At 47.7% G+C, this 12,820-nt stretch overlaps 1 protein-coding gene across 12 annotated transcripts in view; it reads right to left on the bottom strand.

Moving 5' to 3' along the window:
• Nucleotides 1-12,820, bottom strand: part of SEC16B (SEC16 homolog B, endoplasmic reticulum export factor) — a 70,445-nt gene that overhangs the window by 19,099 nt on the left and 38,526 nt on the right. For 11 of the 12 annotated variants that reach the window (XM_070497307.1, XM_070497310.1, XM_070497308.1 and 8 more), the window contains 6 exons: nt 10,907-11,000; nt 8,880-8,961; nt 4,976-5,093; nt 3,637-3,748; nt 1,839-1,944; nt 40-180 (listed from right to left, as the gene is read on the bottom strand). In XM_070497307.1, the coding sequence (XP_070353408.1) occupies nt 40-180; nt 1,839-1,944; nt 3,637-3,748; nt 4,976-5,093; nt 8,880-8,961; nt 10,907-11,000 (653 nt within the window). Of the gene's footprint in view, nt 1-39; nt 181-1,838; nt 1,945-3,636; nt 3,749-4,975; nt 5,094-8,879; nt 8,962-10,906; nt 11,005-12,820 lie in introns of all 12 variants that reach the window. The other variant, XM_014845326.3, reaches the window with a different exon arrangement.

The raw sequence follows: 12,820 nt of genomic DNA, 5'->3' as shown, positions 1-12,820 counted from the left end.
AAGATAAAACACCTGCAGGGAACGCTTTGCGAAGCTCACCTTGATGAGTTCCACTAATAGCACAGGGTGACTGCTCGCTCCCTGGCTAAGGAGGGCCGTGCCAACAGCTTCGCAGTAATGCAAGGCCTGGGACGCAAGGCCGTAATCTGCCAGACGGGAAGCATAAAGGAGCTTATACACCTGTGAAGAGGAACAGGGCCGGTGACTCGTCCATCCAGGCAGGAATAGAAAGGGGGAAATGTAGATAAGACTTCTTGGACGTCAGCTGACTGCCAGCTTCCTCTAACTCTGGCATCCAGATATCAAGGAGGGCTCTGTGCCATTGGGGCATTCTACCTGTGTGTGGGCACAATTCCAAACCCAGCCTGCAGTTCCCACATCACAGAGAAACAGATGAAGTCCCATCAGCTCAACCTCCCTAGGCCCTGGTCACCATGGAAATGTGCCAGACCACTTCTTATCAGACAGCCCACATCTCTGGAAAGCCTGGTATATGTGGGGCAGGACCAGGCCCCAGGGGGACAGGGAAAAGAAGAAAAAATGACTCTGGTACAAGGCTTAAAGGCCAAGGGAGAGAGTACAGACAAATACAGTTGATCGTTCACAGAGGCATGAGTGACAGGGTGAGACAGAACATGAGGACCTGGGAATCAGACAGACCCAAGTTCAAATCCCAGCTCTGTGCTGGGAGTGGAACATTGAGCTGGTTATCCCCGCTCTCTGTGCCTCAGTTTCCTCACTATAACATGGGGATTATACTACTTACACCTTGATGTTTGTAAAGATTAAATGAGATAATCCACATAAAGTACTTAGAACAAATGGTGTGCAAGAGATGCGAGCCAATAGCATGTAACTCCTCCGAACCTCATCTTCCTCCCGCGACAGGTGGGCGGAACCAAGCCGGCCTCACAGGGGTCGAAATGACGCACTGAAAGCACGACAGCACACTATAGGCATGTCGAACACGATCACTACCCCTAGGTAATCTCATTACCATCAGCCAAGGATAAGTGAGAGGGGGGATGACTGAAGAAGGGAGGGAGACCGAAGGCCTGCACCGGAGGGAGCTGGTCGGGCAAGGCTTTGCTGGAGAAGGCGAGTCTTTGGTAAGATTCTTCAAGAAGATGCTAACTGGTTCATTTCCCTACACACGGTTACAGTAATTCATTCCTTTTCAAGGTTTTGCTTGTGTTGTGTTCGTGTTGTGTGTGAGTGTGCTGCCGCTGTCGTGCGCCCTCTCAAAACGGGCACTGAAGGAGTCTTTATGAATTATGGGGACAACAGGCCTCAAGTAGAGAAATTGAGAAGAAAGGTTAGAACGTGCGACATGGACGCCACCTGCACAGCTGAAGCCCCGAGGGGAAGAAAGGAGGATGGGGGCCACGGACAGAGCAGGGAGGAACTTCAGAGTTGGACAGAGAGGTCCAAAAAGGATGGGAGGAGCAGGTCAGAAGGCAAGGGAGCAGGGGAGCAGCCCATAAAGGGTTAGGCCTTTATGCTCCTGCTCCTGAGGGCCGCAGAGAAGTAGGGCTGTTTGGGGAGAGAAGAGCAGGAGCTGCAGGTGCCAGCGCCGGGCCCCGGGCCTCCACATGGTTCTCATCGGTCAAGAGTGAGGCAGGAGCCTCCACAGACGCCACTGCAGCGTTGTGCTTTCATGTCTTAAAATGCAGACTTTCAGGGGACCTAGAAACAAATTGCAACCCTTCCCGTTCTCAGGCTAATGAGGGAAAGTTGACTCAGCCCAGCTACTGTGCGCCAAACAGCAAAGTGGAACATGCAGCCGCCCGCGGCCGGCTGACACAGCTAAGGCAGGGGCCTCGTGTGGGATCAGTTACCTGGAAAGAAGGGATGAAGGCTTTGGGGCGGCCCAGCATCTGACAGTACTCGAAGATTTCCGTCCTCTGGATAGCCTCAGTTGTTGCAAATTTCAAAAACTCTTGACTAAAACCAGGGAATAACAATAAAAGAGATTGAGGTGGGGGCGGGGGAGGAATTTCAATCCTCATAGAGAGCCAAACACCAGCTGCACCAGCTCCTGGTGGAGTTTCTGTCCGCAGCCGATCCCTGGGGAGACTCCAAAGAGAAGAGAGACTCTGGGCCTCCCAGAGGGAAAGCTTTGCCTCCTTCGCTCCACCTCCTGGAGGCTGAGGAAGGACCAGAACAGAGCCTGCACCACAGGCGCTGGAGGCAGAGACTGCGGGGAGGGGTCCTCCGCCTTCTTTGCTGGGGGGTCACTTAGGCAAGCTGCTCTCCATCCCAGCTCGGCGGGGCACTGGGTCCTCCTCTTAAATGCCCTGAGGGCCAACCTTAGTGCCCTGGAAGCCTAGGATGTGCCCCTGTGAAAGGGCCCTCCTAGCCTGAGCAGAAAAGCAAGAAAGAGGGAGCAATGTGAGGCTTCAGGAGCCCTGGAGAAAGAAGGCAAGGCGGAGAATGGGGGGACTGCCAGGCCGAAATCAATGACATCCCTGCGTTGGAAGCTCAAGCAGCCAATGAGGAAGCAGACCCCGTGAATGTGATGTGAGAGGTCATCGGAGACCCCACGCACCCCAGTCTCCCCTCAACAACACGGTGTTTGAAGTCACAGTCACCAGGGCTATCCCTGGCTTACGACTGTATCTCAGAAATATCCTCGTACGACATGGACACAGGAGGGAGAGCTACTAACCCAGGCACACTGACTGTCACATGTGGCGGATCGGCTTCCTCGACAAGCTAACCACGCACTGTCAGAGCCCAGGGCCTTGAGAGAGCAGACCATGAGAGGGACCTTTCCACAGTGCGGGCAGTTTGGGGCAACAGCTGAAAGTAAGGGCTCTGCAGCCTGACAGTCTGAATCCCAAGTCCAAATTGACCCCCCCATCAGCTATGCTATCTTAGACAAGTTCTTTAACCTCTCTGTGCCTCGGTTTCCCTCCTCTATAAAGTGAAGATTAAACATACACCTTCATAGAGCAAATTTGAAATGATTAAATTAAATAGTGAAAATAAAATGACTGACGCAACATCAGAGCTTAGGAAATCATAACTGCTACAAAGAGGGGGAAGGAGAGATCCAGAACGTGGAGGAGCACCAGGGAGCAAACTGGTCTTTTCGCCTATTATCCACTGTCATTAAGGTCCTTCTGTGTGAAAAGCCTAAAGTTATGGCCAAGAGATAAAAACTGACAGGAGACTTTGAGGAGCTCGTGCACCCAGTCAGTATAGGACTGTAGCAGCTAAACAGAAACTTCGCCCACTTTCCAGTTTTGCCCAGAGTGGGCTCTCAGATCAGCCTCAGGGCTGCCTAACACAGAGCCACAAGCCACTATGCTCACGGTATTTTCTAGGAGACAGTCTCTGGTCGTGGAGCCAGGGCGCCACCGAGTGGCCAGAGGGGCACAACACAACCCAAAGACACCAGCTCGCAGCTTCCGGGAACAGGACCTGGGGTCTGAGGCCCCCTGGTGGTGTGATGCTGCACCCACTGGGCATCTCCTTGCCCCGACCTGTGCCCAGACCCGCAGAGGAGGGGACCAGCGGTTGCTGAAATTCACACGAGAAAATGGAAAATGGAGCCATGAAACCCAGCAAGGGCTAAAACAATCCCATGGAAAATGTTCTTTCCGCTGCCTTTCCCCCCAGAAGATTGCATACCTGTGACTACTGCCCAGCAAGGCCAGAGGGTCTGTCTTCACGGTGTAGTGGCCGAAGGGCACGTGAGCCATGAGGTAGCAGAAGTGAGCTGCCTCCACCAGCCCCTTCCCAGCTGCAGGAGGAGAACAAGCCCCAGTCATGGAACACGCCCACGTGGGAACCCATCCTCTGGGTGGGATGGGAGAGAGAGGGGAGTGTGGGCTCAGAGATCAGAGGGGAGAAACCTCAGGGAATAAAAGAATAAATTTCTCATAGCATGAGTCACAGACCCCAAGCCCCGCTCCCTCTCCCACCCGCATCTGTGGCCTCAGACATTACATTTCAATTCTCTTCAACCAGAATAAGACACCATTTCACGTTCCCCCTAAGGGGTTTTCGATTAGGAATTCTCTAAGCATTTCAGTCCTTCCTGAGGGTGAGAAGTGAGCAGAGATGCCTACACCTGAGCGAGGATGCGGGCCACTGGGAGCAGCACTTCTTAGACTAGGCTTCTTGGGGCGCTAACGCCTCCCCTGCTAAAATCAAACAATAGAAGACTTTTCCCAGTGCCCATAAAAATCACATTAATTACCAAATTGTTCCCAATTTTAAAATGCTCTCCCGTACATTTTCCATTACCTCAAATTGGATTAATTCGAGTAGATAAAGTAGCCAGCAGAGCCTGGCATCCAAGAAATTCTCAACAAAAGTCAGTTCCCTTTCTACCCGGGGGGTGAACAATCTGCCCTCTGACTTGGCACAACCTCCCACATCACTGTTTTAAGTTTAACAAAGCAATATTTCACAAAGTTCCACAAAGAGTACCACGCTTTCTAGATGTTCTGTCTCTTGACTAAATTTGAGAGCCACTGATCTGGAACATTCAATAGCCCCCAAGTGTTTCCAAGGCCACGTTCACAGGGAGATGACGGAAATAAAGATTATACAATGACCCAGACAGTTCAGGCAATAATAGAATTTCCTCTCTGACTCAGCTGGGTCACTGTGAGACTAACGGTAACCGGAGGCAAGATGCCCATGTGTTAACTCTGTCTTCAGGGGAATCAGACAGGGACAGAAGATCAGGGGCCTAGGGGAGCCTCCCACCGCAGCACAGCACCAGAGTCTCAGGGTCTGGCCTGTTCTGGCTTGCAGCAGAAATTCCAGGAAACAGAGAGGCAAGAAGGACACTCCTTTCCCTGGAGTTTCTGTTCCCAAAACACTGAGGCTTCTGCATCAAAGGAAAGCCTGAGGCATAGACTTGGGCCCTCTCCAGAACCCCAGAACCCAAGGACAGGATGTTTAAAGCTGGCCTGGAGATACCCTAGAGGAGAGGGGGACAGTGCTGCCTTCTGCTTACCCAGGGTGTCCCCCATGGTGACAATCGTGCGCTGATGCAGCTCCGGGTCCCCACCCTGATTTGACAGAATCACAGCCAAGTGAGGCCTCCAGTCTCCCCACTGTTTGTCCCCACAACACTGAAAAGCAGCAGAAAAAATTGAAGATTTACTGAATAATGTCATACTAGACACAATGTAGGTAAAGGTTGTTTTCTATTTCCTGGTTTGGAGGAGTTCAGGGAACGCCCGCTATACCGCCTGCAATGCTGCTAGTCATTGATTTCAAGTTCTCTTTTTAAAAAAGCAAAAATTCTGGAAGGATGGATAGGCAGACAGACAAATACATATATATATATATATATATATATATATATATATATATACATACATACATACATAGGGATATTGGGAGATAAATAAAATGACACTATTGCTCACTTACTAATTTTCAAATTTCTTCCTGGTGCCCCTAAACCCAATAGCTAGGGACAAAATTTTTAAAAATTAAAAAGTTTGAAAAACCCTGATGTTCCAGTGAGAGAAGGAAGATCAAGCATCCTTGGCTCATGAGAAGAAGAGCCCACATTAGCCTGTTAGAAGGCAGGGGAACACTGAGCTCCTCGATACCTTACCCAATTGCTTGTGTCTTCTGGCTTTACAAAGCCCTTTCCCACACATCACCTTATTTAATCTTCAAAACAACCCCATGAAGTCTAATTCCTATGGCAACTTGAGGAAAGAGAAAACCAAGCCGAGTGGCCCAGCCAGCACTCAGTCCCCAGTCATCTTCCTCCCAACTGAGGACTGTGCCGCCTCCCTCTGGTGACAATGCAGCAGCAGAACTCCACAAGGGGGCAATAGAATGCTAGCAGAGAAGTGGGAAGAAGCCCCACACAAATGGGGCCAGGGCCACGCTTCTCCCGAATGAAGGGGAATTTCAGGGCAGAAAATATCAATAAAGAAACAACATAATGTCACAGAAACAACCCAGGCCCTGAGTTCAACTGGAGCCCTGCCTCTTACTAGCTGTGTGACCTTGAGCAAGTTTCCTAATATCTTTGAACCTTTGTTTCCTCCTCTCTTAAATGAAGATAATATTCCTACCTAACAGGGTTATTGTTGATAATAAAATAAGACAGGTAGGTAAAGCACATAGCATAATGCTTTACACTAGGTTTGCACTTTATAAATCACATGTAGGTATAAATGCACACACACACACCCATGCACGCACACGGAGGGAAGCCCAGCAAAGGAAAGAGGTGATCTGCAGACCCGTCTATCTTCCAATTTGTTGCAGAGAATGAGTAGAGCAGGAGATTGACAGTAATAGCTAAGACTTGGAGGTCAAACAATTCACAGTGATTTGGTCTTTGCAATTATCCCAAGGAACAAAAGATGCTTAATTCCACTCCATTTTATAGTTACTCTTTGTTTATCTGGGCAATGCAGTGTGAATGAGGATGATGATAATAATAACTCACAAAAATAATAGCCGGTCTCACTTATTGCCTCTGACCATGAACCAGACCCTCTCTGTGCTAAGTAATTCTCCTGTGAACAGTCACATGGACAGGGTCCTATTATTATCACCACTGAACATGTGAGCCAGGCCCTTTCTTGCTAGAACTAAAGGAACCAGCAAAGGAAAAGCCCTTTTGCTAAAAAGAACAAAAACTTGGAAGTCATTCTTCTGTCTCCTCCCCAAGTGATTTGGAAAAAAGTCAAACTATGAGAAGCAGAACTATAAAGAAAGAGAGAGAGAGAGAGAGAGCAATGGGCCGAGCGTGGTGGTTGATAATGTTCAGATATTGTCTCCTTTAATTTCCACAATAACTCTATTGGTTAGGCACCAAAATGCCTATAAAGATGAAAAACTGAGACTCTGAGGTTAAGGAACAAGGCCAAGTTCACACAGCAGTAAGAAGAGTGGAGTTTAAACCTGAGATAGAAGCCCAAGTCTGTTTCCAGCTGCCATGTCTGTTCCACTTCACCACTCATTACAAGTAGCTAAAGTCTAGCCTTCTACTGGATGCTACGATGCTAGGAAACTCTCCGACACTAAGATCAAATACTGCATCAGCACATCAACTCTGGCTCATCAGTTTTCTCACCTAAAAATAAGGAACATTTAGCTAACTCTACCATTGCAGTGAGACCCAATGGACCATAAGCTGATGACATCATTTCCTGCATTTAGTGCTTCAGGACATGACAGAATTTCATTGCAGAACACAGGCCATTCAGCTGAATTGTGAGGCGCGTTCTGTTTTCCAATATAGCCAGTTGGTTTGATGATGGGGCATGAAAGTTATCATTTCTCTTTTCTTTTCTTGGAATTGTTCACAAGCAATAAGAAGAGTAAAAAGCAAAAGCGTGAAGTCCATTTTCATTAAAACTAGCTGTCAGCAAAAGCCCAAGCCTCAAAATACAAGAAAAGGTGGCCAAAGGTAACGGAGATGGAACAGAGGTGGTTCAAGAGGAAGCAGAGAGAGAACACCAGAGGGAGAGGACCCCATAGCCATCTCCGCTGGCTGGGGAAAAGCAAAGGCTACACAAGTGCTCCCAGAAAACTCTAGGTCGTGTGGAACTTGCCAGATAGCCTGGAATCTGGCCCCAGCCCCTCACCAGCACAAACTTCCCATAAATAACTGGTCCAGGGAAGACTCGGCTCCTGTAAAGGGACAAGCACAGGATCTGTACAAACATCCTAGAAAGATAAAAGGAGGGAGGTAACTGGAAAAATAAACAGAAGATGGAGAGAACATTTGCCAGAAAAAATGTTACCACAAAACAGACGAAAAATGGTCACCAAACTCTCATCATGAATTTAAGTACGGAAACCATTTCTTCTCTGAAGCAAGGGCCTCAAGCTGAGCTCTAAGAGCTCAGGAAAGAGACGGCAGACAACACGAGGGGATAAATGTGACCTGCAGAGGTCAGGAAAGAAGTGGAGGAAAATCAAAGAAATAAAGACAGAAAGGGAAAGAGCACGAAAGTGAGGAGACACTGATGAAAACACAGTAAGGGCTACAGGATGGAAATGAGAAAAGCAAAAAAAAAAAAGCAAATAAGAAGAAATGAAACAAAAAAGGTTTTTTTAAAGAGAAAATTATATATAATTCACATATATATATACGGAGTTCATATATGTCATGTACATATATATATGTAAAGTATATAGTGGAGTTCCTGAAAAGAAAACCAAATAATGAAACAAAACAAACATTAGAGAATATAATTCAAGAAAATCTTCCTGAACTGTAGGATATGAATGCACCTAGTAAAAGAGTAGGGTGTGTCCCAAGAAAAAACTGACCGAGACAGTCAACACCAAGATATGTCCTAGCACAGTTATTGGACTTCAAAGATAAGGAAGGAATACTTAGGGGCAAAAAGATCAAGTCTCTTACAATGGGAAAACTATCCAGCTGGCCTCAGACTTCTGAGCCATAGGCAATTCTAGACGAGAGGTCAAATCTCTGTCCAGCTGTGAAGGATCCATGAGCAGCGGTGCAGGAGAAGGGCAACCTTGCTGGGGGAAGCCTGGAGGGCAGTTTTCTCGCTTCTCACGACAAAGCAGGCAGCCAAGGTATCATGGAAAGGGCAGGGTCTTTAGAATCAGACAGACCTGAGCTGATCCTGACTCCACGACTCGCTACCTCTGTGATCTTGGGTCATTTTACACCTTTGCACCTCAGTTTCCAAGTGTGCAAACCAGGGATGAGAATTTCTGCCTCTGTACATTGATTGAAATGATACGCATCAAAGCCCTTTGCACAGGGCCGGGCACATGGTAGGTGATTAACAAAGAACTACTATTTATTTTTCGTCTTCAAAACCATCACCTCGTGCCTGAGCGGTCCCCACCCCCGAAACCCTTAGGAGGCTGGGGTGTTGGAGGAGTCCTGTCACAAAGGGTACCGTGGCCGCTTGTGGGATCCTCCCCGACATGAGCTGGAAAAGGGTCTGCAGCGGGTCGTTGAGCGCCAGCGTGCTGGTGAAACTGCAGAGAGAGGGGACCATCAGTGGGGACCACGCCAGAGAGCTTTTTACCATCACCAGCGAGGTATAAGTCCTCGTGAATTTCTATTTGATTCCTGCGGCTTCTTCTGGAAAGGGAGCTTTTCAGTTGTGCCTCTGTCAACCCCCTTTCCTAGGGAGTGAGGGATTGGCAGGATCTTTATTCTACCGCACACGCCAGGTAGATCTCATTGTTGGGGGATATTTTCTGCACGTTGGCACTGACACCCTGACTCTCGAGTAACCATTTCTGTGGGCCTTCTTCCATCACAGAGATGACCCACCAACATCTCAGAGACCCCTGGAGAGCCCTCGCAGTTAACCTGACCTCTTCTCTGTGGGCCCCTCCTGCCCAGCGACCCTCCACTCCCCTCCCCCACAGCAGCCCTCCTCCACGACAAGCCCACAGCGCTCGGTGCTGTTTTTCTGGCTCATCACTAGCCTAGGTCTGCAGTGCTTTTACTTATAAGCACTAAATAGCCATTTCAGTAACCAAAGAGGCGTAGAACAGGGACCAGAAATGATCCTGCTGATGAAAAACTGTGGGATATGTCTAACAAGGATATAATAAGCTCTATAGCTGATTTGAGATTTAAGCATACTCAGTAAGAGAGATTTTTCACAATTCACTGGGCCCCATCAAAAATCAATGGCCCAAGGCAAAAATCTGTAGCGGAGATGTATGCTACAACGTGGGGTTGTGGGATGTTCATTTCCAAAACCCAGAGGAAAATCGTCCCTCAGAACAGCATCTTTTATTTCACAGCACCCTTGCCCGGGAGCTCGGAGCACTTATCATAAAATTCAGTGCCCTTTGCCCTTCCAGTCTCTGAACATAATGAAGTGCACAGTGGTGTTCCTAGTCTGGAAGACGGAGGGTTAGAGGAATGAAGACGGGGGCCATCGTGAAGAACAGGCTTCTGAGAGTGTGACAGCCCTTACCCTTGCAGAACTTAGAGTGTCGCTCTCTCAGCCAGATCTCCACCCAACAGGGTTTGTGGCCGCTTCAAATATAGGTTAAGCTGAGAGGGTAGCTTCACAGCTTTAACCAACACTAGAAGATAGACATTTTGAGGTAACATCCTTCTCACCGTCTGACCCAAGCCTGCTCCTTATAGGAGGGTCCCCCAACTCCGGTCTCCCCACTGCTGCCACGTATCTGTCCCTGCCACCCATACATACTAGAGCAGCCTGAAGGACTTACTGCAGCTCCCCCTACACCCACCATCTCCATTCGATCCTGATTCTCCTTGCTGTTTCACCCCGCTAATTCCAAACTCCTGGTTCTGGACTCACTCCATTCCTATCTCGTCCCGGTTTGGGCATTCCTCCTGGTCCAGCCTGGCTCCTGGATCTTAGTGTGCCAGCGTGATTTCTGACTAAATGCACCCCTTCAGTCTCGTCATCTCCCACTGCCCTAGAGGAAGACTTCTGGGTCTAATTCCCAGCCCTATAAACCCCTTTGCCAGAGTTCATGGTCCTGCTACCCAGTATCTCTACCTTCTTCTCAGCACCCACATCTGCACTGCAAGACTAAGCTGTAGACAGTTACTCACTGTCAGTCCTAAGGCTCCGTCAGTTAACCTGAAGTGATCACCTATTCCCTCACTGATGGAACTATCTAGAACAGCCCCTCCCAAAGAGAGAGGGCTACTGCAACGCAGAAACTTAATTTTTGGAAACTCTGACCCTGGGAAATACTACTAAAATCTTTTATTCAACTTAGCAGGTAGAAAGAATGTGTCTGTGTCTAGGTTGTATGAATCTGGAGAAGAGAAACGCTATGTCCAGCTCAGAAAAGAGAAATTGGAAAGATGCTTTGAGTATGGGGCTTCTCAGTGCATCTGGCACTTCTCCCCACCCTCACCCCCACCTTTGGCAGGGGGTCTCTCTGCTCCGTTGGTCTCCTTTGCAAGTCCTCAACTCACCCATTCATAACCCAGCTGTAGGTCCTTGCATCCATCTTGCTGGCCAGGAACAAAGCGTGGCCCCACAAATGGTTCTTCATGGCCCATTCCAGGGCTTCCTGACAACAGAAGCATCACATTCAGTGCTGCCTTACTCGCCTTCCTCTAACAACAGCAACAAATGACTGTGCTCAGGTCCTGCCGCTCCCGAGCAGTCAGGGCTGGGCTTCCAGGAAGACTCTGAGAGCATCACAGGTGAATGTGAAAAACAATAGTGGGGAAAGAGGCCTCACTGGCACATATTTCTCTCTAAGTTGTCCCCTTCTCCAGTCTTCACTTGATCAAAATCCATTGTGCTATTTCATTAGCATGTCATGTCTCCCCCTCAAACATAGTTTCCAGTTAGCTTTATCTCTTTAGCAAGAGTCACACAACTCTTATGAATCGAAGCATCAAAAGGAAGAGAAGCACCGCACCCCTAGGACTGAGTCTCAGATCATGAGTGCCAAGATGGCATTCGTGGAGGCATGTCAAAGGATGAGTTTCTCTTTATAACTGTGGCAGAAACCACTAGTTCCTCACCAAAATCCACGTTCTCCTTCCTGGACAAAGAGTTAGACTACATGTTCCTACCTCCCCTGTGTCTAGATGTGGCTGAGTTCTAGGCGGTGGGATGGGAACGGAAGTGACACGTGCCACTTCCGGTCTGGTCATAGACCCACCCCCACCCCCCGCTCAGTCCTCCTTGGCCTTTTCCCCAGCCGGCTGGCTGGAATGAAGATGCTTCTGAGAAACCTTAGAGACTATGTGTTGAGATGGTAGAGCCTCCTACATCCTCAGTCCCTGAACGACGACATGGAGGAGGGCTGCCCACACGTGGAGACTTCCTGCCCAGTACTCTCACACAAATAGAAAGAAGCTATTACATTTGAGCCAGTACACATAGCAGTTAACCTGCCCACCGAACACCATAACTGTTTGTTAACTATCAAGTGCCTTCATATGCCAAATTAATGACGCCATTAATGTAGCAAGATGGACTAGAGCTGTAAATTTTAAAACATACACATATTCACCTTTTCATTCAATTTTCAGAACTCTTTAGTAGGGGCTTAACTTACTTGTGAGGTTTTGACCTGGTATTAATAATTTCCTTAGTGCCCCCAAATAATGTGATTTTGGGACAGGAAGTCACTAATGAGGTAATTCCACCTCCAAATGAAGATGTCTTTGATCATCTCAACATCTCCCCATGTTTTCTTATTTGACGAGAGAAAGAAAGAGAGAAGAAATTTAAACAGCCACAGGGAATTCAGCCTTACATCCAATGTAAATAAAAAATGACATTAAGAGTTACTCTGTTTGTGTGTTTAAACTATTTCATAATAGGATTTTTTTAAAAAGGAGTTAGTAATGATTGGCTGGGAATCACCAGTTTACTCAAAAATCTGCTCCTCCAAAACATATAATTTAAGAATAAGTGAAGAAATTGAGAATTTATATCGAGGCTATCAATCTCGCACAATGCCAGAAATAAGACCCCAGTCAAATATTAATAAAGCTTTTAAAGATATTTTGGTATCCAGTTCCTCATGAATCTCTCTGATCTCCCATATCTATCCCGCGCTCACCTTTGGGTCAATGTGATGACACTGGTGTGGCGGGTGGTGAGGAGCCCAAACTCAGGCATCCGACTGCCTAGATCTAAACCCCGGCTCTATCACTTACTAACTTTCCTCATCTGTAAATACCTAAAACAAGTTTAGAACCTAACTTACAGGGTTTCTGTGAAGATAAATGAAATAATGTATGTAACATGTTAAGTGAGCATCTGGCACGTAGAAAGAACTTGTTAAATTTTTGCTTTTGTTATTGTGGTGGTGGTGGTCATTATTTATCTTTCTAAAGAGATCATCACTGATATATCTCTGTGTC

This window comes from Equus asinus, chromosome 25 (assembly GCF_041296235.1).
Source record: "Equus asinus isolate D_3611 breed Donkey chromosome 25, EquAss-T2T_v2, whole genome shotgun sequence".
Taxonomy (NCBI): domain Eukaryota; kingdom Metazoa; phylum Chordata; class Mammalia; order Perissodactyla; family Equidae; genus Equus; species Equus asinus.
Note: the sequence above shows the minus strand (reverse complement) of the source record. Positions and strands in the feature narration are given on the sequence as shown.